The sequence below is a fragment of the Aaosphaeria arxii genome (assembly GCF_010015735.1).
Source record: "Aaosphaeria arxii CBS 175.79 unplaced genomic scaffold BU24scaffold_4, whole genome shotgun sequence".
NCBI lineage: Eukaryota > Fungi > Ascomycota > Dothideomycetes > Pleosporales > Aaosphaeria > Aaosphaeria arxii.
In genome coordinates this window covers 1,490,655-1,516,003 of record NW_022983477.1, presented here as the reverse complement: position 1 = coordinate 1,516,003, position 25,349 = coordinate 1,490,655, and the positions used below count along the sequence as shown (strand labels likewise).

Sequence of the window (25,349 nt, the reverse complement as noted above, 5' to 3'; positions counted from 1 at the left end):
CCTCCGTCGCGGGCCAACTAACGCACCTCCTGTAAACAGGTCCACTTGCACTCGCGTAGACCCCGAAAATAGCACAGCGGCACGTCAGCCAGAGCCAGCACCAACCATCATATTGATTCATACACCAGGAGAACATCCTCTCCCGCTGCTCCGTTCTCTCCTCTCGTCCCGAACAGCCCACCGCCACGGTCAAGCCTCTTTGTCCCTCCCTCCCCTACTACCTCCCTACCTACCTCCCTCCCTCCGCAACCGTTGGCGACCCCTTGCCCAGGCCGACACTGGTAAGTGTTGCTCAACGACATCGTTGAGATGCCCCTCCCTCCTTTGTTTCGGCATCGTGGCAGATTCAATGTTGTACAACATCCTCCATTCTAGCATCTCTTTCTCCACTTCACCACCTCGCACCACAAGGCTAATGCCATTGCAAGCATAGATATCGATCCGTTGCCATCCTCGACCTCATCCTCGCCACCCATCGAACGTAAGCACAACCCAGGAAAAGCCGGGCATACTCGTGGATTTTGTTAGATACTGGGGGCGGTAAGCGGTAGCACTGCCCTACCGTCGAATCCCGCAGCGGACTCTCGCATATCGTAGATCTATTCATCTACTTGCTGCGCATTATAAGCAGAATCAGATCGACTATATTCGGCCACATATCTGTGGGCGCCTGCAGACCTTCTTGCGCAAGGAATAACTTCATCTGCCATACGGTTCGTACTACCCAACCCTGTCCCCCACACGTCACCGCCTCCCCTTCGACGAGCCGGCCTCAGCAATATTGCCAGTTCATGCATGCACAAGAGCAGGTGGAAGCCGGATCTTTCTCTGCGCGTTTCCGTCGAGTTCTTCGCAACACATGGCCAACGCTGGGATCAATATACGTCTCTCGAGACCGACCATCGAACGCTGTGTATTGGCTAACAAGATGAGCGAGCAGACCCCCAATATTCGAACACACCCCATCGACCGGTTTATCACGAGCAACCCGCCCAATGTTATAAACTCGCACGCATCCACATCGCCTATATCGTATCTTTCGCGGTCACAGTTGGAAGCTGAGCCCCATCAGCCTGTCCGTCGCAGCGAGGCGCGTCTGCTACCCAATACAATCGAGGTATTTCGCCCAGTACACACACGATACACACCAATTAGAAGGGGGTCAAGCACTTGGCTGCTTCATGATACAGCAGAGCTAAGATTCTATTAGCCTTGGGCGCCGCCGCGGAAATCTTTAAGGAAGATGCCCAAGTCGTCAACTCTGTCGCTCGCGATGCGAACGAAGGGGGGCAAGGACAATGTCACATCGCCTCTGAGCCCTCGTAGTCCAGGCTCCCCTAACGCCGTGTATGGTGCCGACTCGGAGAACTCGGTGACCCCCACTGGCGCGTACCACAACGAAGTTCCAGCTTCGCCCGCGTCACCGAAACTACGGAAGGACTCCAAGAGCATATTCTCCAACTTTGGAGCAACGAAATCTTCGACACGGGTTGCTGCATCTCCAGATAACTCAATCCGACAAGTGCCTGAACAGGATGGCCGAGGCACATTCTACACAAACGGCAAGCAAGGTGGATCTACACCAGAATTGACCCGTCCTGTCCAGACCTCCAATTCTGAAGGTAATAATGATTTGGTGCTACAATGGCGGGAGAAGATGCTAAGTGAGTCAGACCATCGCGCGGACAATGCAGACACGGCACCGCGATCCAACAGTGGGTCTGGAAGATCTCACGACACGCCCGATCGAAGTCAAGACTCAACCAACCGGACCACCACAAAACCAAAGAAACAAGGCGTGCTCACGAGATCCAAATCGATCAAAGTCGAAGAGACTGCCAGCTCACGCGCTAAACTCAAGGCCAATCCTCCAAAGATCTCTCCCGATCCTGGAAACTGGAGAAATCCCGACGATTCTCTACCATTGAAAACTGCACCTCTAGAGAAAGGCCAGTCGTGGCGCCAAAACATCGCATTCGGAAAACTCAGGACTCACTCCGCCGACCGCCATGAGGGCTCTCGCGACGAAGATGTCCCCCTACGCAAGGAAAGGGCAGAACAAAGCTCCTTGGCCTCAAACTCCATGGCCTCACATTCGATGGCCTCCAACTCGTATAACGAGAGTAGGGGTGCAACGTTGATGTCAAGTCTTGGTTCAGGTGCGAGGAAGATGGGTGAGAAAATGGAGACGGCGCGCAAGGGAATGTTTGGAAAGCTGGGACGCAGCTCCAGCAATCACGAGAGAGAGCCTCAAATTCCGAAGGAGCCATACCAGTTCAAAATTATACACCAGCCTTTAGTTGAGCAGACTAGGTTGACAAGAATCTCCAATCGTTTGGAGAGCTCCAGAGACAAGACTGAATTCTGGATGCCAGCACTGCCCTGGCGCTGTATAGAGTAAGTGCCTCGGTGATGTCTATGCCGGATCGTATTGACAAGTTCTTCTAGTTACCTGAATATGAGGGGCTGCGAAGAAGAAGGACTGTATCGAGTACCAGGAGCTGCCCACACGGTCAAATATTATGAGCAGAAATTCGATCAAGGTATGTGGCGTATCCTGCCATCCCATCTTAATGCACACCCCTTATTGACATACCGTAGACCGCGACATCGACTTGATTAGTGACGACAATCTCAATGACCCGAATGTCATTGGTTCGCTCTTCAAGAATTGGCTACGGCAACTTCCTGATGATATCTTCCCGAAGGCGACGCAAGCCAGGATTCAGCAAGAATGTCAGGGAGCCAAGACTACACCTCAGATGTTGAAGGACGAGCTGTCGAAACTGCCCCCCTTCAATTACTATCTGCTGTTCGCAATCACCTGCCACATCAGTCTTCTTCATTCTTGTTCGGAATTCAACAAAATGAACTACAACAACCTCTGTATCTGTTTCCAACCAGCTATCAAGATCGACGCTTTCTGTTTCCAATTCCTCATTCTGGACTGGAGAAATTGCTGGCAGGGTTGCTGGACCGAAAAGGAGTTCCTCGACGAGGAAGTGAGGTTGCTAGAAGTTGCCCAGTTGCAAGCTGAAGCACAAGCACAGGCTCAGGCGCAGGCGCAGGCCGTGCATCCTCCTTCACGAAATGGGCACACGCCTGCAAAGGCTAAAGGCTCCCACCTCGGTGACGCATTCAAGAAATCAGGCCGAAGCGATTCAAAGGATCGATCCAAAGGATCGACTCGTGGAGTCTCAGCAGACCGAAGCATTGCCTCTTCTGGCCGTGCTACTCCTCCTGAGAAGTCTAGTAGCTCGAGGCGAGGAGTTCCATCTCGTGAACCTTCGACAGATCGAGCCATTTCCTCGTCGCATAGTCGCGATGTGGCTGTTGATACGCGGGCAACGCCCCGACGCGCTCCCACCGCGACGCTGGGTCCTGAGATCGCGGTCGATGACGATGAAAGCGCTACACCCACCCAAGCCCAGCATAATCGGGCTGAGTCTGAAACGCAGTTTCGACTGGATCTCAACCATCCTCCCAGCTCGCCGTTCTCCATAAAGTTCTGATGACAGCTGGTTCGACCAACCAGTAGGAGCGATGTACTAATACTGAACGTACTTCATCTGGCGGTGGCTTTTTTTTTCTCTGCTTTTTGCTCAAAAGGATCTGGATTTGCATGTTTCTTACATGGCCGTTGGCGCGACGTCACGATACCCCGTTCGGACTTTGTACGATCGCGTCAACCGCCTTTGCTCTGTTTCAATTTCGTATTACAGTACCAGCGGCGGAGTTCTGGCGAGATATCTTTGCATATTCTGCGCTCTGGCATTGGGTTTCGGGGCTGGGAATGGATGTTCGGTAGGCATAGCACTCTGTGAGTTGACTTCGGGCAGTTGGAGGCCAGTCGGAGGCCTATTGTACGATAATATAATTGGCACGGATGATTAAGAATTTGATGGACGAGTGAGTGGAGAAACGCTAGTGTGCTTATATCTAGGTACCAAGGTTTCTGCCGTCTTGCTTATACTTCTAAACGTAACCTTTGAATCGTTGTGAGGCTCCGCGTGATCGTGACGATCGTGGCGGTGGTGGTGATGTTGGATCGTATGTAAACTGGCTCAACATATCCCAGCAATATTGACCCGTTCCAGATTGCGTTAACTCCCGTAATTTTTCTCTTGAAACGATCGAACAGGAGCACATCAGGTTTTCATTTGGCCTGCCAACCTATGCATCAACTACCTACACCGTAATTAGAGAAACTGTTGAATGTGTGGAGTATGCGAGAAAAAGCCGCGCACAGAGGCACATCAAGGGGAATTGTCCAATCGAATGAAATGACCAACACACGGCGGCCACCATGGAACAGGTGCATAATCAATACGCCAGGCCTGTTGTATTCGTAGCGTTGTAGGCTTGTAACCATAGCAGCAGCCCGTTCGAGGTCTGGCGGTGGGACGTTCGACTCGCGGGGCGTCTCGACTCGCTTGGCTTAGGCGGCTAGTACACGGCTAGTATCAGTAGGAGGAATGACGTAGCGCGGGAAATGGAAAATCCCACCTGTTCCTTGCCGATCTCACACGTCTCACCAAAGCTCTTGCACCGCTGGCTTCTTTTCAATAAACAACATCGTGGCGGGCAATTGCTCCCTCATTCCTTTTCTTCACTTGTCCATACTCTCTGCCTTTTTGACTTGACGCTGTCCATCGTTTCTCTCAAAAGTAAACTTTGCAATACCTCCATACCTCACACCTCATCCGCACCTCTGTCCTAAACCATCGCTATTACTACCAGCTTACTGCGTGAAAATCTCGTCGCATTATTTACTTTGAGGCCGATCTCCCATATTCACACATCCTACCCGCCTCTCAATTCATCTCACGAAAATGTCAGCAATAACGTCAAAGAGACAAGGCTCTCAGGTGGTCTACCAGCTGCCATTGACCGACTCCGGCGCCCCTGCGGTCCCCGGAACCTACATCTACCTCCCACCGCCAACGGAGCCTGCGTACGTTGTCAGATTTCAGATCGAGGGTACCAGCTCGATATGTCGCGAAGGGAGTTTGTGGGTGAATATTCCCGCCAAAGGCGACAAATTCAAGCGTGATCAGTATCGCGAGTACAAGTAAGCCGGACCGAACATGCTCACCGCCCGCACCCTCTGACATCGTGACCAGGCTGAAACCCGATTTCAACGGCACCACCGAAATTGATGTCCCTATCCATGAAGCCAATGCATACTCCTTCTACACGACCTACTCCCCCCTTCCAAAGTGGTCTTTCACCGACGTCACCCCAACAGAGCCCACGCGGACACCTACATACTACATCGATGTATGTCCAAAGCTGGAGCTTGGAGGTGAGCGGCTCCCCGTTGAAGCCGTGTCGGTGATCTCGATATTATCGAAGTTCATGGGCAGCTTTCCATCGGAATGGGAAAATCATCTGCGGGGGATCAGCCAGCGCGGCTACAACATGGTGCACTTTACGCCACTTTCAATCCGCGGCGCATCAAATTCTCCCTACAGTATATACGATCAGCTTCATTTCGACAAGGAGGCGTTTCCCAACGGCGAGGAGGATGTTGCCAATATGGTGAAGAAAATGCGCGAGGAGTACAACCTCTTGGCCATGACTGACGTGGTTTGGAATCACACGGCCAACAACAGCAAGTGGCTGGAGGAACACCCGGAAGCTGGCTACAACGTAGACACGGCGCCATGGCTACGGGCTGCCCTCGACCTGGATACTGCTTTACTACAGTACAGCAAAGATCTGAAGTCTCTTGGACTGCCGACCAAGCTTGAGAGTACAGACGACCTTCTTAAGATTATGGAGGGCGTCAAGACTCGCGTTCTCGCAGGCTGCAAACTATGGGAGTACTACGTTCTTGATGTTGAACGTGACACCGAGGCCATTGTCCAGTCGTGGAAGAGTGGACAAGCTGAATTCCCCGAGGACGGCTTTAGAAAAGCTGGCATCCGAGGCTTGGAAGCAGTGAAAGATTGGACCCTGAAGCAGAAGGCAGATTTCCTCGTTGATCACGCCCTTCAAGGAGGAGATCGCTTGGGCGAGAGGTTCCGACGCCACATCGACCCAACTACAGGTGCTAGCCTGCTTTGCGCTCTCTTCGGACGGTTCGACAGTCGTTCTGATGCTACACCGGATGAGAAGGCAGCGCATGATGCTATTCGCCGAGTCGCAGAAGAGGTCAATCTGCAATTCTACCGCGAGTACGATGGCGACATCGCAGAAATGCTCGAGCAACTCTTCAACCGCATCAAGTATGTCCGCATTGATGACCATGGCCCCAAGCAAGGCGAGATTACCGAGGCCAGCCCACTGATCGAATCATACTTCACTCGCCTTCCCCTTAATCAGACTACGGAGAAGCATAATCCTGAGGCCCTTGCCCTTGTCAACAATGGTTGGGTCTGGGCAGCAGATGCCATGAGGGACAACGCTGGCCCGAAGTCCCGTGCCTACCTCAGACGAGAGGTCATTGTCTGGGGAGATTGTGTGAAACTTCGGTATGGTGACGGTCCCAAGGACAATCCGTACCTATGGGAGCATATGGCAGCATACACACGTCTCATGGCCAAATACTTCTCCGGATTCCGTATCGACAATTGTCACTCCACACCCATCCACCTCGCCGAGTACATGTTGGACCAGGCTCGAACAGTCAATTCCAACATCTTCGTCTGCGCTGAGCTGTTCTCGGGATCGGAAGAGATGGACTTCAAATTCGTGATGCGCCTTGGCCTTAGTGCACTGATCCGTGAAGCCATGCAGGCTTGGAGTACCCAGGAGCTTAGCAGATTAGTCCATCGTCATGGCGGTGTGCCCATTGGAAGCTTCGACCCAGACGAGGTTTTGAATGCGGATTCCGAGACAACCAACGAGATCATTCACAAGATCAAGCGTAGCCCAGTACATGCTCTCTTCATGGACTGCACACACGATAACGAAACGCCTGCACAGAAGCGTGATGCCCGTGATACCCTCCCTACCGCTGCACTTGTTTCAATGTGTTCTTGTGCAACTGGAAGTGTTATGGGTTTCGACGAAGTCTACCCCGAGCTTATCGAGCTTGTGCATGAGAAGAGGCTCTACTCTTCTATCAACTCCTCTGCGCCCGTCCAGGAGGGAGCTGGTGAGGGTGGCATCGGGGGCATCAAAAAGATCCTCAACCGAGTCCATGTCGAGATGGGTAAGAAGGAGTATTCTGAGACCTACATCCACCACGACCGCGAGTACATCACTGTGCACAGGGTGAATCCCGATTCCAGGAAGGGCTACTTCCTTATTGCCCATACTGCATTCCCAGGTTCTGGTGACGGCAATGGCGGGTTTGGCCCCACCAACCTCCCCGGCACTCAAGCCAAGCTTATCGGTAGCTGGAATTTGGAGGTCGACAACAGCGCAGAGACGCGAGCGAAAATCATCGGAGATGAGAAGTTGCTGCGCGGTCTGCCTAGCCGCACGAAAGATCTCGAGGGTGTTGTCATTGAATCCGCCGGCGAGGACACGAACATCAAGATCCCCGACCATTTCCCACCAGGCAGTATTGCTCTGTTCGAAACTTGGGTCCCAAGTGCTGAGCATGCCGAGGGTCTCGATAAATTCGTTACGAGCGGCGCACGAGCTGCTTTCAAAGATGTCAATTTGGCCGATCTCAACTACATCCTTTACAGGTGCGACGCTGAGGAGCGAGATGCTACGGATAACCGCGATGGCTGTTATGATGTACCTGGCCACGGACCTCTAGTCTACGCCGGCCTCCAAGGTTGGTGGAGTGTTCTCAAAGACATTGTCAATGACAACAACCTTGGTCATCCTCTTTGCAACCACTTGCGAGAGGGGCAATGGGCTCTCGATTACTGCGTAGGCCGTCTGGAGCGTATCTCACAGAAGGAGAGGTACAGCCGTATCCAAGGTCCCGCTAAGTGGCTGAAAGAGCGCTGTGACGCTATTCGCAAGGTTCCAAGCTACCTGCTACCCAGATATTTCGCCCTGGTGATCCAGACTGCCTATAATGCCGCAGTAGACCGCAACATCGAACTCCTTGGTGAGAACGTTCGAAATGGTCAGCCTTTCTTGCGTAGCCTTGCCCTGGTCAGCACCCAAGTGACGGGATACATGAACAGCGCATCCCTTTGGCCAACCAAGACCGTACCCAGCTGCGCTGCGGGCTTGCCGCATTTCGCGTACGATTGGGCACGCTGCTGGGGACGTGATATCTGCATCTCGGCCCGTGGACTTTACATGGGTACAGGACGCTACGATGATGCACGAGAGCACATCCTCGCGTTCGCCAGCGTTCTCAAGCATGGTATGATTCCAAATCTGCTGAGCGGCGGAAAGCTTCCTCGCTACAATTCTCGCGACTCTGTATGGTGGTTCCTCCAGAACATCCAAGACTACACTAAGATCGTTCCCAACGGCCTCGACATCCTCCAGGACAAGGTCCAACGCCGCTTCCTGCCGTACGATGATACATGGTTCTCTCACGAGGACGAGCGAGCTTACTCTCAATCTTCCACCATTGAGGACGTGATTCAAGAAGCTTTGCAGCGACATGCAACTGGTATGGACTTCCGTGAATACAACGCCGGTCCTAACCTTGATAGCCAAATGAAATCGGAAGGTTTCGACATCAAGATCTGGACTGACTGGGAGACCGGTATCATCTTCGGAGGCAACCAGTGGAACTGTGGCACGTGGATGGACAAGATGGGCGAGAGCGAAAAGGCTGGCAGCAAAGGTGTTCCCGGCACTCCCCGCGACGGCGCTCCCGTCGAGATCACCGGCATGTTGTACAGCACTCTGAACTGGGTCGCTCAGCTCCATGAGCGTGGCACCTACAAGTACGACGGTGTCACTCTCAATGATGGAAAGGAGACGATCACTTTCAAGGCTTGGGCTGAGAAACTGAAAGCTAGCTTCGAGCACGCCTACTACGTCCCCCGAACCGTAGAAGAGGACGCAAAATACGATGTCAACTCCAACGTTGTCAATCGCCGTGGTATCTACAAGGATGTCTACCGCTCCGGAAAGGAATACGAGGATTACCAACTGCGCCCGAATTTCCCGGTCGCGATGGCTGTTGCACCTGAGCTGTTCACCACCGAACATGCTCTTTACGCTTTGCAGCAAGCAGACCAACACCTGCTTGGCCCTCAAGGAATGAGGACGCTCGATCCTTCCGACCTCAACTATCGACCTTACTACATCAACAGCGAGGACTCGACAGACTTCCACACGTCCAAGGGCCGTAACTACCATCAGGGTCCGGAGTGGCTCTGGCCCACCGGTTTCTTCTTGCGCGCCCTGCTGAAGTTCGACTTGAAGAGGCGCAAGACACCAGAAGAAAGGGTTGAGAGTTACCAGCAGGTCACTCGTCGCATGGCGGGATGCATGAAGGCAATCCAGGAGTCTCCCTGGGCAGGATTGACCGAACTCACACAGAAGGACGGCGAGCTGTGCGGTGATTCTTGTCCGACGCAAGCATGGTCGGCTAGCTGCCTGATCGACCTGTTCCAGGATGCGAGAGAATATGAATTGGCGGGTAATGTCTAATAGTTAGGAGCACGATTTCATTCTGCGCTTGACTTCACTGGATGATGGCTCAAGCTCGCCATGGCACGGGAATGGTGCCATGGACGTATTCTTACATATATAGATACCTAGATCCTAGGACTGTACACGCTGTTGATAAAATGGAATTTCCATTTTTATACGATTCAATAAACTCCCATGAAAGTTTGTGGTAATAGCTTTTTGTGGACCATTTTTGCTTGCGATGATAGGAATGTTTTGTGTGATGTCATGGCCGCCAAACACGTGGGTCGCGTCCTTAGCGCGTTCCCCATGAACTGTAAACATAGATCCCCACTCTCGCTTCGCGACTTTAACAGCCCCCACACCCTCTTCACCTTCCCAGAATTCTCCTAGTATCTTCCTAGTATCTATCTTTCCTAAAGCGAATATATTGCATCTGCTAGTATGCCTCCGCGTAAGAGGCACGTTGAGACAATTGATCTCACCGGCGATGATGACGATGACTTCCCACGCTCCTCGCAGCCATCATCCACCCCATACTCTTCCCAAGGATATGCCGTCTCTCACGCGTCTTCATCCCAACCAGGACGTCCACGTCCATCCAAGCAGGCGCGCACCGGCTATAATAACCGCACCCCCAGCTCCTCATCCCAACCCCAATCAAGCTCCCAATCCCGCCCAGGCGCCCCCCAATCGCAGCCCTACGTCTTCGAGGACGACGAAGAAGACGATGGCTCCCAGGAAGTTCCGGACTCAACGCAGGCACCCAGCAACCGTGAATACGACTACGTCTTCTACGGGCCCATGCACGCGAAGATCGTAGGAATCCGCTACTATTCCGGCTACGCGACCATGGGCGAGATGGTGATTGTCCGCCGCGAGCCAGAGAACGCGTACGACAGCAACGCGATCCGCGTGCTGAACGTCCAGGGCGAGCAGATCGGGCACATCCCGCGGACCATTGCGGCGAAACTCGCGCCGTACATGGATGACCGGTCGCTGAGGGTCGAGGGGATTCTGACGGGCGAGAAGGGGTTCTACGATTGTCCGGTGGATCTGTTCCTCTACGGCACGAATGAGCCGGTCGAGAGGATGAATCTCGTCCAGAGGATGAAGGATAGTAAGCTCCCCGTCAAGTCTGTCGTCGACCGCCAGCGGAGGGAGGAGAAGGAGAGGAAGGAGAGGGAGAAGCTGGCGGCGAAGGCGGCGAAGGAGGCGAAGAAGAATGGCGAGGCCGTAGTCGATGCGTTCCAGGCTTGGGGGGAGAATCCGTTGGGTGAGTTTGCGGGTGGGGGGTCACAGGGCATGGGGCCTGGGCCGAGTATGGAGGATATCATGGGTGGTAGTCAGCGGTTTAATCCGAGGAATGTCGAGGAGATTGTGGAGCAGTACGGTATCAAGGAGAAGGATTTGGAGGCCATACCCAAGGCTGAACAGCCTGCTGCCCTCCTCACTGAACTCCATCCCTTCCAGCTTCAAGGTCTTCAGTGGATGCTGGACAAGGAGAGTCCGGAGTTGCCTGCTGCTGGAAGCGGCAAGGTGGTCCAGCTCTGGCAACGCCATGCTAGACAGGCCAATGTCTTCACCAACGTCGCCACGAATTTCTCCTTGGCCAATCCTCCACTGGCTTCTGGTGGCATTCTTGCCGATGATATGGGCCTTGGAAAGACAATCCAGGTCATCTCGCTCATAATGGCAGACCGAGCGCTCGGCCGGCGTCATTCAGATACCGCAGATTCGACTCTGATATTAGCCCCTGTCTCTGTCATGAGCAATTGGAGCACTCAGATGGCCAAGCACATCAAGGAGGAATACGCTCTACGCATCATGTTCTACCACGGAACCAGGAAGCAAAAGATCGACCCGAAGGAAATTAAGAATTACGATGTGGTCATCAGCACCTACGACTCCGTGTCTTCCGAGTACCACTCTGTGAAGAACACTGCAGTTCCACGGAAAACGGGTGTCTTCTCTGTGAAATGGCGCCGGATCATTCTAGACGAAGGGCACAACATCCGTAACCCTAAGTCCAAGAGGGCCGTCGCTGTAACGCAGATCATGGCTCAGTCCAAATGGGCGCTAACAGGCACTCCTATCATCAATACTCTGAAGGATTTGTTCTCCCTCGTCAAGTTCATTGGCCTCTCTGGCGGCTTGAGCCAGCTTGAGATCTTCCACGGCGCAATTATCCGGCCTGTCGCGCAGGGTGATACTCGAGCCAACAAGACACTGCAACAGCTCATGGGTGATATCTGTCTCCGCCGTAAGAAAGAGATGGCATTCATCGACCTTCGCCTCCCCGAGCTCTCCGAGTACGTCCACCATATCAAGCTGTTGCCCCACGAACAGGAGAAGTACGATGCCCTAGAGGCCCAGGCCAAGGGAACGCTCGACGTCTACCGCAAGAACCTCAACGGACGCAAGGACGCCGCAAACATGTACCGCCATCTACTCGAGGCCCTCCTCCGCATGAGGCAGCTATGCGACCACTGGAAGCTCGTCGGCGAAGAACGCCTCGCATCAGTGATGTCGCAGCTCGAAGAAGAAGGCATTGTAGACCTGACGGACGAGAACAAAGTGGCCCTCCAAAAGATGCTCCAACTCTCCATCGACTCCCAAGAAGACTGCCCCATTTGCCTCGACTCCCTCCGCGAGCCCGTCATAACGCGCTGCGCCCACGTCTTCTGCACACCCTGCCTCGAGCGCGTCATCGAAACCCAACACAAATGCCCCATGTGCCGCGCGGAGCTCGAATCCCTCCCCTCCACGACCGTGAAACCTGCCAAAGAGACCATCGCCCCTCCACAACCCTCCCAAGCAGACCTGACCTCCCTCTCCACCTCGACGTCCTCCAAAACCGAAGCCCTGCTCTCCATCCTCCGCGCCACCGCCCAGCAAGACCCAACCAACAAAACGATCATCTTCTCCCAGTGGACCTCCTTCCTCGACATCCTGGCCCCGCACATCACGGCCGCGGGCTTCAAGACTACGCGAATCGACGGCTCCATGTCCGCGACCCAGCGCGACGCCGCGCTCGCGGCCCTCGACTCCGACCCTGACACGACGGTGATGCTGGCGTCCCTGGCTGTCTGCTCCGTCGGGCTCAACCTCGTCGCTGCCAACCACGTCATCATGTCCGACTCGTGGTGGGCGCCGGCGATCGAAGACCAGGCCGTCGACCGCGTGCACCGCCTCGGCCAGAAGAGGGAGACGAAGGTTTTCAGGCTGGTCGTCGAGGGGAGTATCGAGCAGCGCGTGCTGGGGATCCAGGAGGATAAGAGGAAGTTGATGGGGTTGGCGTTTGCGGAGAAGGAGGGCGAGAGGAAGAGGAAGGGGAACAGGAGGGCGGGCGCGGGTCTCGCGGATTTGCAGCGGTTGCTTGGGGAGGCGTCGCAGGCTTCTCAGGCTTCTTAGGTGTAGGGATGGTGGATGTTGTTTGCTAGGCTTTTTTTTTCTTTTTCTTTTCCAAAAAAGGGCGTTTATATAATATGGTAGATATCAGGTATCAGAGTATAAGGTATAGGGATAAGAACCGGAGTTATAGGCATGAAAAGATAGGTTCACATTCAATACAACAAGTATCAGGTAATGTTGATTTCAGGCATGTTTACAGTGCACTGTGTTGTAAGACACATTGGGGGGAGAGTTTCTTCAGTAAAATATTTTGATTTACTTGTGATTATTACCTCCAAGCTGCCACTTGCTGCGTTTCGTTAAGATATATCCTGCGGACTTTCCAAGATGGTTGTTGTATTAGCAAGCAATTTCATCGCCTGGAGGAATATCGAATCCCTGTTATTGCGCCGGGTGAAAGAGGTAATACACCAGCCCCATAACCATGCCACCCGTTAACGCCCATTATGCATGCATTTTTCGCTTTCGATTGATTGAATAGCGTGTCGCGAATCTCGTCGCCGCCGCTTCAAGGGAAGGGATCCCGCTCGCGAGCCATACGCTCCTGCTCACCCTCCGAAACGATGCGCTTGCCGAGCCATTCGGTGGTGAAGCTGCGGCTCACCTGCTCGAGGTCCCCGACGATGTCCCTGCAGCATGCGATGACGGCTTCCTTGGGGGTGACTGTTCCGTCCGTGGACACGCGGAGCTCGAAGCGGGCGAAGAGCGGGTGGGGGATCTTGTAGGCGCTGAAGGTCACGTAGGGGTATTTGTGGAGGCGCTGCGAGAGCAGGTTGCCGAGGGTGTGGTCTTCCTTGTTGAACGTGAAGACAGTGGTATGAGGTGCGCCTGGAGGATAAAAAGATTAGGCGCGCTGGATCTTGAACGCTGAAGGATGGTTTACTTACGGGTCTCCTCCTTGGTCTCGACCTTCTTCTCGTCTGGATCGAGAATAAAGAGTTCGAATCTATCCACACCCTCATGGTCAGATCTGAATGTAATAGGACGATAATAACACAAGGGATTGCTCTTAATCGCACTCGGATGCTCCTCGATGTACTGGCTGGCGGTCTTTGTATAAACCATGGCTGCGGGGTTGCAATGTTGCCGTGGGGAATCGCTCGCTGCAATGGTTGTGGCGGGGTACGTGGAAAGTTGCGTCCGAAGCGGTACGGCGGTGCAGTCAAAACAAACACGCCCAGCGCGACGCGGCGTGATGATGGTGAAGGCGCGCGTTGCTGCGCAAAACAATGTCGTGAATGTGACTTTCACCCGTCATGGTGAACGAGCCAGGCAAACAGTGTCGCGCGTTTCTCGAGGATGATGCGAACCGAGCAGCCGGGTGTAGTTTGTGCGAAGACCGTGTACATCGAGAGCCGAGAGCGATTGTAGAGGGATTTTCGAGGTAGAATGGAAGAAGATCAGAAGTTATGGACTTACCTATCTGGTGCGTTCATGGCGACTTTTGAACTGGCTGGTCTTAAGGTGGTGCGTTGAAATTGCGATTATATGATAAGAATATAGATGGCACCCCCGACTCCAAAGAAATGCGTGTACAGGTGGTTGACGAAGTTGAAGATGGCGAGATCAGCAAAATGGAGGAATGGAGAAGAAGACAGACGAGGTTGAAGTTAGGATTGAGGTTCCAAAGCTCCCCAGGATCCTTTGTACGCCACTCACCGCCTTCCTTATGTAGAGTAGGTAGGCACCTGCTGAGATTCACCAGCGCTAGTGACTCAGCAGTGCCTTCATCCTATTCACTTCGAGGTGCATCATTCACTTCACGCCCAGTATACAGACAAGGAACGGGGCTGAACTATCTAGGTCCATACGCATTGTGTGATTGCACTTCTGAGCGAATCCCGACTAACAATCCATACGCAAAATGCCGTCACCCAATTACTATTCACTACAGGCTCAGAGCCCAGACCAGCATTCACCACACAACTTCACTCTTTACATTGAGGTCAAGCTTTATGAGGATGCCAAAGACGATGGATGCATCAACATCCATCAAATCCAGGATCAAGTCCGCAGGTGGCTTTTCCAAACCTATCGATCAGTCAGGATAGGCCAGCAGCTCAATGACACGAGTGGGTTTCTTCGCATCGCCTTCTATAACTAACACAGCCATACCATTGCATTTGATATGATTACTCACAGATCATGACTATAGATACACTTTCCTGTCAGAACCTCATCCAGAGTTGCAAAGTTACAGGCCATTCAGATCTGGACAGCAGTGCCGTGAACCATACCCTGTCCAACAACAACGTCGAAGTGGCAGTATACAATCTTCACACAGTCGAAGATCACGTCGAAACCCCTGATGATGATTCGGATAGTGCTTCTTCATTTTCCATACTACCCTTACCGTACCTAGACTTTGATGGGTGTTGGGAAGGTCTTGTTTTCGATGAACCGCTCCCAGAACAATTGTTTCGGATCATCACTCGCATGATGCATATTATTCACAAGACTGACCTGAGATCATCTACAATAACCTGGCTGAATTTGGTCTTGCTGTATGGTGCCCCAGGCACCGGAAAGACTACGCTTGCAAAAGCCCTTGCCCAAAAGCTCTCAATTCGGATGGCCCACATCTACCCTAAAGCCAGGTTCCTTGAAATCAATTGCCATATACTGCTCAGTAGATGGTTCGGAGAATCAAGCAAACTTGTAGGCAAGCTATTCGAGAACATACGTTTGCATTCAGACGATCCATCGACTCTCGTTGTGGTATCAATAGACGAGGTTGAAACACTGGCAGGGTCACGCGAGAAGGCGGCATCCGGCACTGAATGTCACGAAAATCTCAGAGTAGGTGAATGCACAAAGTTCACTACTCGCCACTAGATTACTGGTTCCAACAGGCTTACATTACCTGCAGTCCACAAATGAATTACTCAGAGGTCTTGACAAGCTCTACAACCGACCAAACGTAGTGATCATCTGCACGAGCAATCTTAAAGACGTGCTCGATGACGCTTTCGTGGACCGTTGCCGAATAAAGAAACATCTCGACAGCCCGAACGTGGATTGCATCTATAATATCCTTCGCTCAGCTATCAACGAACTTATCAAACTTGGACTCGTGGTCTATGATGTCACAGAACTCAACGCAGCCACCAAGAATAGCACACAAGCGGAACAAGGGACCCCAAAATTCATGCCTGTGTCTCTTTCCCCATTAAGCGCACACAACTCTCTTCATAAGGAGGACAGGTCGTACGTCCCTGATCTGGACTGGGTCATCGGCAACCTATCACATCTCACATATGATGATCAGCCTGAAACAGCGCCAATATTGCTGCGAAGAATAGCACAGTCTGCAATGGGTCTCTCTTCACGGACCCTTCGGACCCTGCCCATCGCGGCTCTTGCTGAGTACACTGTCGCCGAGCCGTGTGACTTCCGGCAGCTGCTTGGGGCGCTTGAACGGAAGCTCGCTGAGGAGCGTGGGACTTGATTGGATCACGAACGACGGTTGAGGCATCACACGATGGGAATTGAGGTGAAGGCAAGCCAGGTGACAATTTGTGGAATAGGCTTGACTACTTGATCTATTATAGTGACAATATTAATACGAAACGAACCGACTGTGTAGAATAGATTTTCATTTGTTGTAATAAAATAAAACAGACAATGCCAAAGCAGCAGTCTGGGTGGGTGGCAAGGCCTGGTATCATGTATTTCCTCTCAAAGGGCAAACGCCGACCACCGAACAAGAAACGACTATTAGAAAGAAAACTCCTGATCAGATGCAGTATGTCATGTGCAAAGGCACCAAAAGAAAACTCCCGCTCCGATGTAAATGAATGACAGAAGGCCGAAAAGAGCCCAAAAGACTACAACGACACGAATCTCAATCACCTCGCCTGTCCAGGGGTCGCTTGAAAGTTCCGGACTTTCTCCCTGTCGGCCTCACCATATCCCACACTCTCCATCAGCTTCGTCACCGTCGTGGTGTTCGAATCCTGTGTCCACCTGTTGTTCTCACGCATGCCCGGTGCCTTTGGCGGTCGGAGGAGAGAATCGCTGTTTGATGGCATCAGGATGTCTATCGTCTCTTGGCTTTCGCTGCGTGCCACGAAGGGGCGATTCTCGTGCTGCGAGATCGAAGGTCTCCTTGCGTGGTTGTTGATCGATGCCGTGCCTATCGATGTCGCGCGCGAGCGAGACGATGTTGCCTGTCGAGGTGTCTGACGAGGCGTTCTGTACGGATCTCGATGGTCGCCAGCGCGGATTGCGGGAGCAGGTGGTGCGGGATTCGCAGGCAGTCCGTTCGATGGGAATGCGCTGCTACTACTGCTGAAGCCCAGGGCCCCGAGTCTCGGCGTGCGTTCCCACATGCTCTTGATCCTTGGGGTCAGACCGCCTCCTGTGGGTTTGTTGTTATTGCGGTTGTTCATAAAGCCGGTCGTCGAATTTGGCGAATTCTGAGCGGAGTGCGAGCCCCGGCGGATGAAGTCGACGCGAGCAGCGCGGGCGGGATCATAGATTGGGTCGCTAATCGTTCGTGCAACATGTCCGAAGTCGCCAGAGTAGCGGTTCTTCTCATTGAGATCGCGACGCTTCTTGATGAGCCACATGATGCCTAGTGTTGCTAGGACACCTAGTATGATGCCAGGAAAGAAACCCGCGGCGAACGATTTGGCGTTGAAGCCTTGCTCGACTTTGACAACAGGTGGGAACTCTGCTGTTGCAGTCTGAGAGACCGACGATGTATCCGTGGAAGACGGCGTTGGAGATCCAGTGGGTGTACCTGATGGGGGAGTGCTGCCATTGTCGGCAGAGCACATATCGCCTTTGCAAGAGTAACCCAATGGACAGCACTTGGATCCGCACTTGGGAAGCTCGACCGCAGAACTGTTGGCAAGATGAACCTGGTTGTCTGGGTGGAGCGTTGCGTTGAGTGCAGTGATATCACAAGTGATGGGTAGAAGAAACGAGCAATCTTGTCCCTTTGGACAACATATTGCGGAGATGCCGTCTTTTACGTTGAGGGACTTGCATTCCGTGTTCGCTGGGCAGCAGAAGTCTGAAGGAAATGCATTCCCACACTGAGACAGTTCTTTGTTCCCACCGCATGTTTCTGCTTGTCGAGGGAATATGCTTGCTGCCTGGATGAGTGGAAAGGTGGTTGTCGCGAGGAGGAGGAGAGATATGCTGGAAACGCCCATCAAGGACTTGTTTGTCGAGGAGAAACGCATTACGAATAGTTGTACAGTGGTACCTCCAGGGTACTCGACGAGTTATATACCTGAATAGATTCGAAAGAAAGGTCTATTGTTTCGTGGGGGGATGTTTATGAGACAAATTATAATGACATAGTTGGATTCGGAAGATGACCAGAGAAAAAGGAAACCGTGAAACGAAGTCGAACGATGCAAACAAGAGATGCAAAGGAAATGGGCTCATTATGCGACCTGCCAGTATATACCTACATATCTTGATCGTGTAACAAACGGGCGACAAGCCGGAACAAAGTCTGGTCAACCGCCGCTCGAGCTCCGGTAGTACCAGTAATTCATTGCCTAGTGTTCTGGAAATAGAGACATGGACGCGCCGACTGGATGGCAGACGCTGAATGGCTAGTGTGGGAGGACACGCTAAGAGCTTTGCAATGTTACAATGGCATATGACTCTTCACGACGTGTGGCTATGCATTGTCGATGTCGTGGAAGGGGACATGCGGGCGGTAATGTTTGGTGTTTCGAATCCAGGACGGATGTTTGGGGTAGCGCGCTGTGATTGGCTCGTCGCCTTAGCGCGTGCGGGAAGAAAAGATATTGGACATGATCGTAGGAACCGACGTCGTTGTCGTCTGCCCATCCAGAATTCCCCAATTCCCAATCAATACACACACAACTCCACAGCCATGATAATACGCACACTTTTACGGCGGCCAGGTGCCATTCAATCGCGCACTGCAGCTCCTGCCGTGAGTCCCGCCCAACGCATCTCGCGGCCGCATCTGGGGCCCGATGGATCGATCCACTGACAACTCACAATAGAGATCATTTTCCCCTGCCATCGCACGATACATCCACCGAAGAGCAACCCTTGCGAACCATGAGCAATTGAGCAAAAATGGCATACCGGGACTCTTCAGTCCCAAGGGCTTCTCAATTGCCTACGACCAATACCAGCAGCACATCACAGACGAGCTAAATGCGACGACATCAGGTGCGACAATTTCCCCTCAATTCCACGATCTCACTCATTAGAGCTATCCAAGCTAACACAATAGCCTTCCCACAGGCACACCGTTCGAAAACAAGGACGTCAAAGACCTCGTCATCGAATGGTCACGAAACCCCACCACGGCCTACGGCTTCAACGTCGCCTCGATGGCCTACAACAACCACTTCTTTTTCAGCGGCATCTCCAAGGACCCGAACGTGCAATCCACTCCCCCCTCCGAGCTCGCCACTGCTATAAACAACAACTTCTCTTCCTTCGAGTCCCTCCGCGAAGAGTTCCTCGCAACCGCTGATGCCATGTTCGGCCCAGGCTTCGTCTGGCTCGTCCAAACCAATGACACCTCCCTCCGCCCTCTCCGCATCCTTCCCACCTACCTCGCGGGTACCCCCATCTCCGGTGCGCACTACCGCCGCCAGTCCCACGACCTCAACACCCACAGCGCGGAATCGTTCCAGCAGCTCAACAACGTCGGCACCTTCGGCCAGGCAGCGAAGCAGGATAACAGGCCGAAGAAGCCCCTAGGAGGTATCGATGTTGTCCCGCTGCTCTGCGTGAGCACGTGGGAACACGCGTGGCTCCACGACTACGGCGTCAAGGGCAAGAGCAAGTACCTCCAGGCGTGGTGGAATAAGATCGATTGGAACACGGTTAGCAGCTTGGGACAGTTCACGAAGTCGGACCAGAGCGTCCAGGTGAATAAGTTCTTCACCTAAAGAAAAAGAAAATACATCATCGCTCTGGAAGAAACATAAAGGAGAGGAAAGACAACAAAAGGAGAACGGAAAATGAGGAATTGATTGAAAGCAGACAAACCGGGATCGCATTACGCTACTGTAACAATATCATCTGTACCGATACTCGCTTTTATTTATTGATAGATGATTTGCGGGAGATCACATCTGTAGTCACCAACTGCATGTAGAAATATAAAAAAGGTACAAAACTCAATTCGCTTCTCTCGCACTAGACAGACATGGACTTCGAGATTTGGGATTGTGTGGCCGTGTATGCATCACTGGGTGACCTGTCACCAAAACAAAGACCTTCCCTTTGTGTAACAATGGCGAGAGCAACATAAGATGCTGTGCGAATACACTATAGCATGAGGTTACACAGCGACGTGCGCACCAAAAAGGCGACAAAGGCGCCCATCCCAAGAACAATGAACCCCGCGTCAACGAGTGCGATTCAGGAATTTAGATCTCACGCAGATCTCCATGTTTGCCGTATGGATCTAATGTATGTACTATCAAATGCAATCTCCCTTGCAAGTAGAATGTTCAAATGCATTAGAAGCGGCAGAGTGTCATAGAATGGGAGACGAAGTCCAATTCAAAACATTCATTGGTATATCCGATCTATCATCCAAAATCGCTATTCCACGTCCGTTTCTTCCTTATCAAATCGTAATTGTACAACTATACATGCTGGGAATGTTTTCTTTTCGTTGGAAGCAAAACGCCGGGCTCGGATGCCGTGAGTGGAGTAATGTACAATGGCCCTTTCCCTTCGCTTCTGTTCGCTCCGGGGCAGGGTGGGGGTTTCGGAGGGGATGTGGAGGTGGATGGTGTTGATTTCTCACATCACATCATCCGAACCATGAGGTTTTCTTTCGGGCTTCTTTCCGTGCGTTTTGCTGTTTTGTGAGAGGTAATTTGTCAGCTTCTGATCTGGATAGAGGTGTTGTAGGAGAATGTTCCAATTGTGAGGGTTGATAATGATATGGATTAGAGGGTGGGGAGGTAGTCAAGATCATATTGCGTGAGAGGGGTCGGTGGTTCGATGCGGATGTAGTAAGTCGATAAATGTACGTACCCATTGCTCTTTGCAGTCTCGGTAGGCTCTGTTCAAACACAAATGAATTAGCAAGCGGTTTATAATAAAGCCAATTTTATCAGGAAGATATGGAGGAAGTAGAACATGTAGCGAATAGACCATGCGCGCCGCATGATAAATAAACGAAGGAAGAGTATGAGGTCATACTGGAAGAAATCCGTGCACATCTCCCTTTCGCCTCCATTTCGATGCAAACATCGTATGCTCTTCTGTGCAGCTTCCTGGCATGGATCGAAGTATTCGCTGTAGGCTTTGCTGTTGGTCCCATAAGTCAGTCGAGGTTGTCAATGGTTGTTTCGGTCGTGATGGAGGATGGCGCACTTTTCGAATTTGGTTGCTGTCGCGCCCTTCCATTCGGTCTCGGGCGTGTTCGTCTTCGAGTCGGAGCTCCCATTGGTGTCCTTTTCGCCCATCTTGAACCTAGGTAGACGTTTTGGCTCTTAAAGTCGTTGCTCGAAGTAGTGGTAGGTTAATGGACATAGTAGGTTGCATGAGCTTCTTCGGGAGAACTTCGGAAACCCATGGGTCTGGAGGTCTCGCTCAAGGTGGTGTATAACTATGCTAATCGAGTTAGACGACAAACAAGGTTGCAGCCTTGTCCGCCTTGTCGGTGACAGGGTTCGGCTGCAGATCTAGCCAAGGGAGTCATTGTGGGTATAACTAGAACAGATGAAATGAGATCATCATGATATTCCCTAGAAAACCTCATAATGCTTCGTTCTCGATAAGGTGGTGTGTTTTTTCGGTGAAGAATTTGATTGCAGCTTCAACAATTGCGGAATCATGGTATGCTGACAGTAAATCCAGGAAGCGTCCCGAGAAGGTCGCTAATTGATACGATCGACACTCCTCTAAGGCATCGCATGCTTTTCCTTCTTCGTTCTTGTCGGTAGTATAGTCGCGTTTCAAAAGTTTATTACACTGACGACAGAGACTCTCGCACAATGGCCAAGTTGGATAAAGTCAATGTTCCCGTAGATCAACTACTTTAACAATCGCGCAACGGAAGAAAAGTAACTCTGCATATATGAAATCGACCGCACCACCTTTTTGAGAACCAGTCATTTAGCCCAAAACATGAATTGATCAGACAAATGCGCCTACTTTCCCTCACCCCTTGTCAAATGATCTGTGCTTTTGTCTCCACGTTCCGTCTGTTACATAGAGTGTGAATCTTACAAAACCCAATACCAATACTACTGAGTAAGCGATGCTTGCCGTATCTATGACATATTGGACTGCTTATCCTGCGAGGAACTTCGTCGGTTCCATTCCCGAGATGAGCTGGTAGTTTGCTCAGATATCGTCTCGCCAGAGAGGTTGGTAACTGTTGGAGCTTCATCGACATAGTGTTGATATTTCCTTCCAAGAGCTAGAATGGCCGTTGCGACCTCTCGATCTTCGAATCCGTCTGGCATTACTGCTGTAGTTCTATCCCATGATTTATATCCTGGTCCCGTGATTTTGAGGATATATCCAAAATCTACGAAAAAGAGTCGACGGGCTTGCACATATTCGTGCCACCCAGCAATGTATTTGCCAGAATCACTGTCTTCGAGAATATCGATCGCCTTCTGAACGTTCTCGAGCAAGTTTGTAAAACCACCAGCATAATTGATCAATATTGCTGCCTCGGCCCAGCCGATGCATTCGGTGGTTTGTATATATCGTACGAGTGGCTTGCAAAGTTCTTCCACGATCCTCTTGTCGTCTTCATCAAGGTTCTCTGGAAGAGATGCTGCATGCCAGCTATCCCCCATACCGTATGCCATTTCAAAGTACGCGCCAACACCATTACCGTAAGGATCTTCTCGAAGCTCGGATAGAACGTGCTTGAAGTCGTTACTCTCCGTAAAATACCAGGCTGAAGTGACCCCACGGTACAATTTGCGCAATTTCCGGTGCCCCAGGATTCGCGGCAGCTGATTGGAATCTATGTCCGAGGTCCATTTGAGGTATTGCTCTGCGCTGTAGTGCACAAAGCTGGCCGCAAAAGGACATCTTTCCCCGTCTATTGTCTTGTAAAAGACGTCAACGAGCGGAAAACATAGCCTTTGTATCAACGTCATAGGATCGAACACCTCCTCTTCCCCGTTCGCAAAGGTTATAAGCACGGTGAGGGCACTATCTTCGAGGATATCGTTCGAATGAAAATGCCACCAGGGCATGTAGTCTGCCCCATCGATCCAGATGAATATTTCCTGCGCGATGCGAATCTGTGACTCAGAAAATCGAGCCTCTGATGATCTTATGATGGAGCTGTACAAGGATATCAAGTCCTTGGGGAGACTACTCAAAAGTCTTCTGACCTCGGATCTACCTGAAGCTTGACTTATTTCGTCCAAGGCGAGTCTGGCGTATAACCACAGTCCATCGGCTGCTTGAGATACCTCAGCTATTACCTCCTCACGGAGCCCTTTCGCCTGCGCAAAATCTAAACCAGCAACCCTGTTGGCAACGTAGCTCCTGATGGCAACCTCAGTGAAGTGTACTGGAAACGTAATTTGGGCATCCACGAAGTCAAACAAGGATCTTAAATTCGGATAGTCGCGGCTTGTCAAGATCATGTGTACAGGTCCAGGAGCCAAGTATTTGCATTTCTGAAGAATTTTGATCAATTCTTGCGGTTCGGTGCACTCGTCTATTGCATCAATGATGATGCATAATGGCTGTTTGCCGATCCGTGGAAGCAAGTCAAGGAATGCAGCGCACAGTTCTGTAAAGGACTCCGCTATCGGGCGGCCGGAGTTCTGGTACCATTTCTCCAATTGATTATAACCGTCATCGTGCAATTGTAGCAGTTGCGAAAGCAAAGTTCGAATGACATGTACTGCTAAGCGCTTCTGAGCATCACCAGCTTTGCAAAAGAAGCAAAGGACTCGCATTGAGTCCATGCGTTGGAACTTTTGCATAACCCAGGCCGATAGCGTGGTCTTGCCTTCACCAGGTCTGCCGACAATACGAATTGCGTAGGAGTCGTAAACCGAAGTGAGCATATTGTAATGATCGCTATCTTGGAACCATTTACAGGAGCCTTCCACACACTCAGCGGCGCATCTGTTAAGGTCGTCGGCAATCGAGGCCGGGAAAAGCCATCGTTGCATGTCACCGCGAAGTTGAGCTAACCAATCGTTAGCAACATGTAGCCAAGATGACGCATGTGAGCTTACCCTGGCGACGATCATTCTCGGCCGTTCGAAGTGCACTTGATTGTGTGATGTGAACAAAGTTTGCAGCAATGTCAATCTCGGTCCAATGATGCCGAATGTTCTCAGACACTTCGCGAAAATCTTTGTCGAAAGACCCAAATATGGTCCCTGTAGGTACGAACTCAGCACAGGTAATGAATGTGGATAAGGGAGTTTGACTTACGAACTGATCTTTTGCCAAAGAAGCGCACAGCTCGAGTACAGAAGTCTATCAGGTCGCTGTACAGCGCGCCAATAGCTGCTTGAAGAGCTGGGTTCCCACTGAAGATGTTCTCGTATGTTTGAAAGCGTTTGAGGGGTTCCACTAAGCGTTCGAGAAGACGGGTAAGTGTCTGAAGTGTAGTTATTCGGTCCGAGGCAAGCTGCAACAAGTCTTGGTTAGAATCAATGCAGGCAGACTCAAGGTAAGTGCAGGAAACATACCGTAATGACAGCGCGCAATGGACCCCATACAGGCGCAATCATACCACTTTGAACTTGCGCAATGACATCGATGGCACCTTGGAAACGCTCCAACGGCTCAATAATTGGGCGAAGTGTTTCTAACAATTTGTGATATTTTTGCCGATGACGATGCCGTACCATGTGGACTTTGGTCATACAGTCTTCTACGGATGCCGGCGCCTGGAACGCGGCTCTCTCACCGGGCGGGAGCGAAGCAAGATGCTTCTGAACAGCGACCTCCCAAGCATTCATATCAATAGCTTCAAATTTTTCAGGGTTGATTGCACGCTAGGCTGTAGGCTGTGAGCAAGGCTCTTTGGCCTTAGGTTTGCAACCGGCCCTTCTACCTTCTTTATCCACACGTGTCAGCCTTGCTGGTTTTTGTGTTTGTTTGCTTTCACCACGGCCCCCACTTCCACTTGCATCTGCATCTGCACCTGCACCTGCACCTTGATTCAGCCCGTGTTAGTGCTGCATACATCGGTGTGAGGGGCAAATCGTACGACGTACATCTTATCACAACTTCGTGTATTCTTGCTTGGCGTAACCCCCGCGTATATTCTCTTATTGGGCTGATTGGCGGGAGCAGTATGCCACACTACGTATCCCATCAGGCCAGCCGAAGGATTCAGCCTTCCTGTGTCTACCCCTCCGCCTGGTCTTTCTATATACTTCCATTGTATGTATGTAGTATTTTGCGGGTATATATGCGTTTCTGTTGGGTTCAACAATCGCCACCATTAGAGCGGT

General features: G+C 51.7%; 8 protein-coding genes across 8 annotated transcripts; 5 read left to right on the top strand and 3 right to left on the bottom strand.

The window, feature by feature from the left end:
• Positions 1–679: 679 nt before the first annotated feature.
• BU24DRAFT_422063 (uncharacterized protein) lies at positions 680–3,955 on the top strand (the record flags this gene model as incomplete). Its single annotated transcript, XM_033527887.1, has 5 exons — positions 680–1,117; positions 1,211–1,622; positions 1,674–2,397; positions 2,449–2,543; positions 2,602–3,955. Coding segments are annotated over exons 1-5 (2,392 nt in total), but the record flags the coding sequence as incomplete, so codon positions are not given.
• Positions 3,956–4,541: 586 nt separating this feature from the next.
• Positions 4,542–9,723, top strand: BU24DRAFT_369638 (glycoside hydrolase family 133 protein). The gene is made up of 2 exons (XM_033524404.1): positions 4,542–5,071; positions 5,124–9,723. The coding sequence occupies exons 1-2, from the start codon at positions 4,833–4,835 to the stop codon at positions 9,526–9,528; spliced, it is 4,644 nt and encodes a 1,547-aa protein (XP_033384088.1). The 5' UTR covers positions 4,542–4,832; the 3' UTR covers positions 9,529–9,723.
• Positions 9,724–9,873: 150 nt separating this feature from the next.
• Positions 9,874–13,091, top strand: BU24DRAFT_422060 (uncharacterized protein). Its single transcript, XM_033527886.1, has one exon. The coding sequence runs from the start codon at positions 9,955–9,957 to the stop codon at positions 12,922–12,924; it is 2,970 nt and encodes a 989-aa protein (XP_033384087.1). The 5' UTR covers positions 9,874–9,954; the 3' UTR covers positions 12,925–13,091.
• A 248-nt stretch (positions 13,092–13,339) lies between these two features.
• On the bottom strand, positions 13,340–14,551 carry BU24DRAFT_422058 (RBP11-like subunits of RNA polymerase). The gene is made up of 3 exons (XM_033527885.1): positions 14,344–14,551; positions 13,812–13,870; positions 13,340–13,752 (listed from the first exon to the last, which is right to left on the bottom strand). The coding sequence occupies exons 1-3, from the start codon at positions 14,358–14,360 to the stop codon at positions 13,433–13,435; spliced, it is 396 nt and encodes a 131-aa protein (XP_033384086.1). The 5' UTR covers positions 14,361–14,551; the 3' UTR covers positions 13,340–13,432.
• Positions 14,552–14,677: 126 nt separating this feature from the next.
• BU24DRAFT_184496 (P-loop containing nucleoside triphosphate hydrolase protein) lies at positions 14,678–16,460 on the top strand. The gene is made up of 2 exons (XM_033521653.1): positions 14,678–15,723; positions 15,794–16,460. The coding sequence occupies exons 1-2, from the start codon at positions 15,070–15,072 to the stop codon at positions 16,370–16,372; spliced, it is 1,233 nt and encodes a 410-aa protein (XP_033384085.1). The 5' UTR covers positions 14,678–15,069; the 3' UTR covers positions 16,373–16,460.
• Positions 16,461–16,749: 289 nt separating this feature from the next.
• Positions 16,750–18,305, bottom strand: BU24DRAFT_184498 (uncharacterized protein). Its single transcript, XM_033521654.1, has one exon. It carries the CDS (start codon positions 18,114–18,116, stop codon positions 16,773–16,775), a length of 1,344 nt encoding a protein of 447 aa, XP_033384084.1. The 5' UTR covers positions 18,117–18,305; the 3' UTR covers positions 16,750–16,772.
• Positions 18,306–18,734: 429 nt separating this feature from the next.
• Positions 18,735–20,062, top strand: BU24DRAFT_491955 (Fe superoxide dismutase-like protein). The gene is made up of 3 exons (XM_033533857.1): positions 18,735–18,847; positions 18,921–19,092; positions 19,168–20,062. Exons 1-3 carry the CDS (start codon positions 18,785–18,787, stop codon positions 19,821–19,823), a joined length of 891 nt encoding a protein of 296 aa, XP_033384083.1. The 5' UTR covers positions 18,735–18,784; the 3' UTR covers positions 19,824–20,062.
• A 1,826-nt stretch (positions 20,063–21,888) lies between these two features.
• Positions 21,889–25,048, bottom strand: BU24DRAFT_450409 (uncharacterized protein). Its single transcript, XM_033531024.1, has 4 exons — positions 24,579–25,048; positions 24,319–24,517; positions 24,117–24,263; positions 21,889–24,067 (listed from the first exon to the last, which is right to left on the bottom strand). Exons 1-4 carry the CDS (start codon positions 24,849–24,851, stop codon positions 22,170–22,172), a joined length of 2,517 nt encoding a protein of 838 aa, XP_033384082.1. The 5' UTR covers positions 24,852–25,048; the 3' UTR covers positions 21,889–22,169.
• Between the last annotated feature and the right edge of the window lie 301 nt (positions 25,049–25,349).

What these genes read in the sequence shown, in the direction of transcription:
- BU24DRAFT_369638 (XM_033524404.1), top strand. Translation starts at nt 4,833, where the DNA reads ATGTCAGCAATAACGTCAAAGAGACAAGGCTCTCAGGTGGTCTACCAG. An exon ending in GATCAGTATCGCGAGTACAA is followed by an intron (nt 5,072 to 5,123) that starts GTAAGCCGGACC and finishes CATCGTGACCAG; the next exon opens with GCTGAAACCCGATTTCAACG.
- BU24DRAFT_422060 (XM_033527886.1), top strand. Translation starts at nt 9,955, where the DNA reads ATGCCTCCGCGTAAGAGGCACGTTGAGACAATTGATCTCACCGGCGAT.
- BU24DRAFT_422058 (XM_033527885.1), bottom strand. An exon ending in CGAGACCAAGGAGGAGACCC is followed by an intron (nt 13,753 to 13,811) that starts GTAAGTAAACCA and finishes TTTATCCTCCAG; the next exon opens with GCGCACCTCATACCACTGTC.
- BU24DRAFT_184496 (XM_033521653.1), top strand. Translation starts at nt 15,070, where the DNA reads ATGACTATAGATACACTTTCCTGTCAGAACCTCATCCAGAGTTGCAAA. An exon ending in AATGTCACGAAAATCTCAGA is followed by an intron (nt 15,724 to 15,793) that starts GTAGGTGAATGC and finishes CATTACCTGCAG; the next exon opens with TCCACAAATGAATTACTCAG.
- BU24DRAFT_184498 (XM_033521654.1), bottom strand. Translation starts at nt 18,116, where the DNA reads ATGCGTTTCTCCTCGACAAACAAGTCCTTGATGGGCGTTTCCAGCATA.
- BU24DRAFT_491955 (XM_033533857.1), top strand. Translation starts at nt 18,785, where the DNA reads ATGATAATACGCACACTTTTACGGCGGCCAGGTGCCATTCAATCGCGC. An exon ending in CGCGCACTGCAGCTCCTGCC is followed by an intron (nt 18,848 to 18,920) that starts GTGAGTCCCGCC and finishes AACTCACAATAG; the next exon opens with AGATCATTTTCCCCTGCCAT. An exon ending in GCTAAATGCGACGACATCAG is followed by an intron (nt 19,093 to 19,167) that starts GTGCGACAATTT and finishes GCCTTCCCACAG; the next exon opens with GCACACCGTTCGAAAACAAG.
- BU24DRAFT_450409 (XM_033531024.1), bottom strand. Translation starts at nt 24,851, where the DNA reads ATGAATGCTTGGGAGGTCGCTGTTCAGAAGCATCTTGCTTCGCTCCCG. An exon ending in CTTTGGCAAAAGATCAGTTC is followed by an intron (nt 24,264 to 24,318) that starts GTAAGTCAAACT and finishes TCGTACCTACAG; the next exon opens with GGACCATATTTGGGTCTTTC. An exon ending in CGAGAATGATCGTCGCCAGG is followed by an intron (nt 24,068 to 24,116) that starts GTAAGCTCACAT and finishes ACGATTGGTTAG; the next exon opens with CTCAACTTCGCGGTGACATG.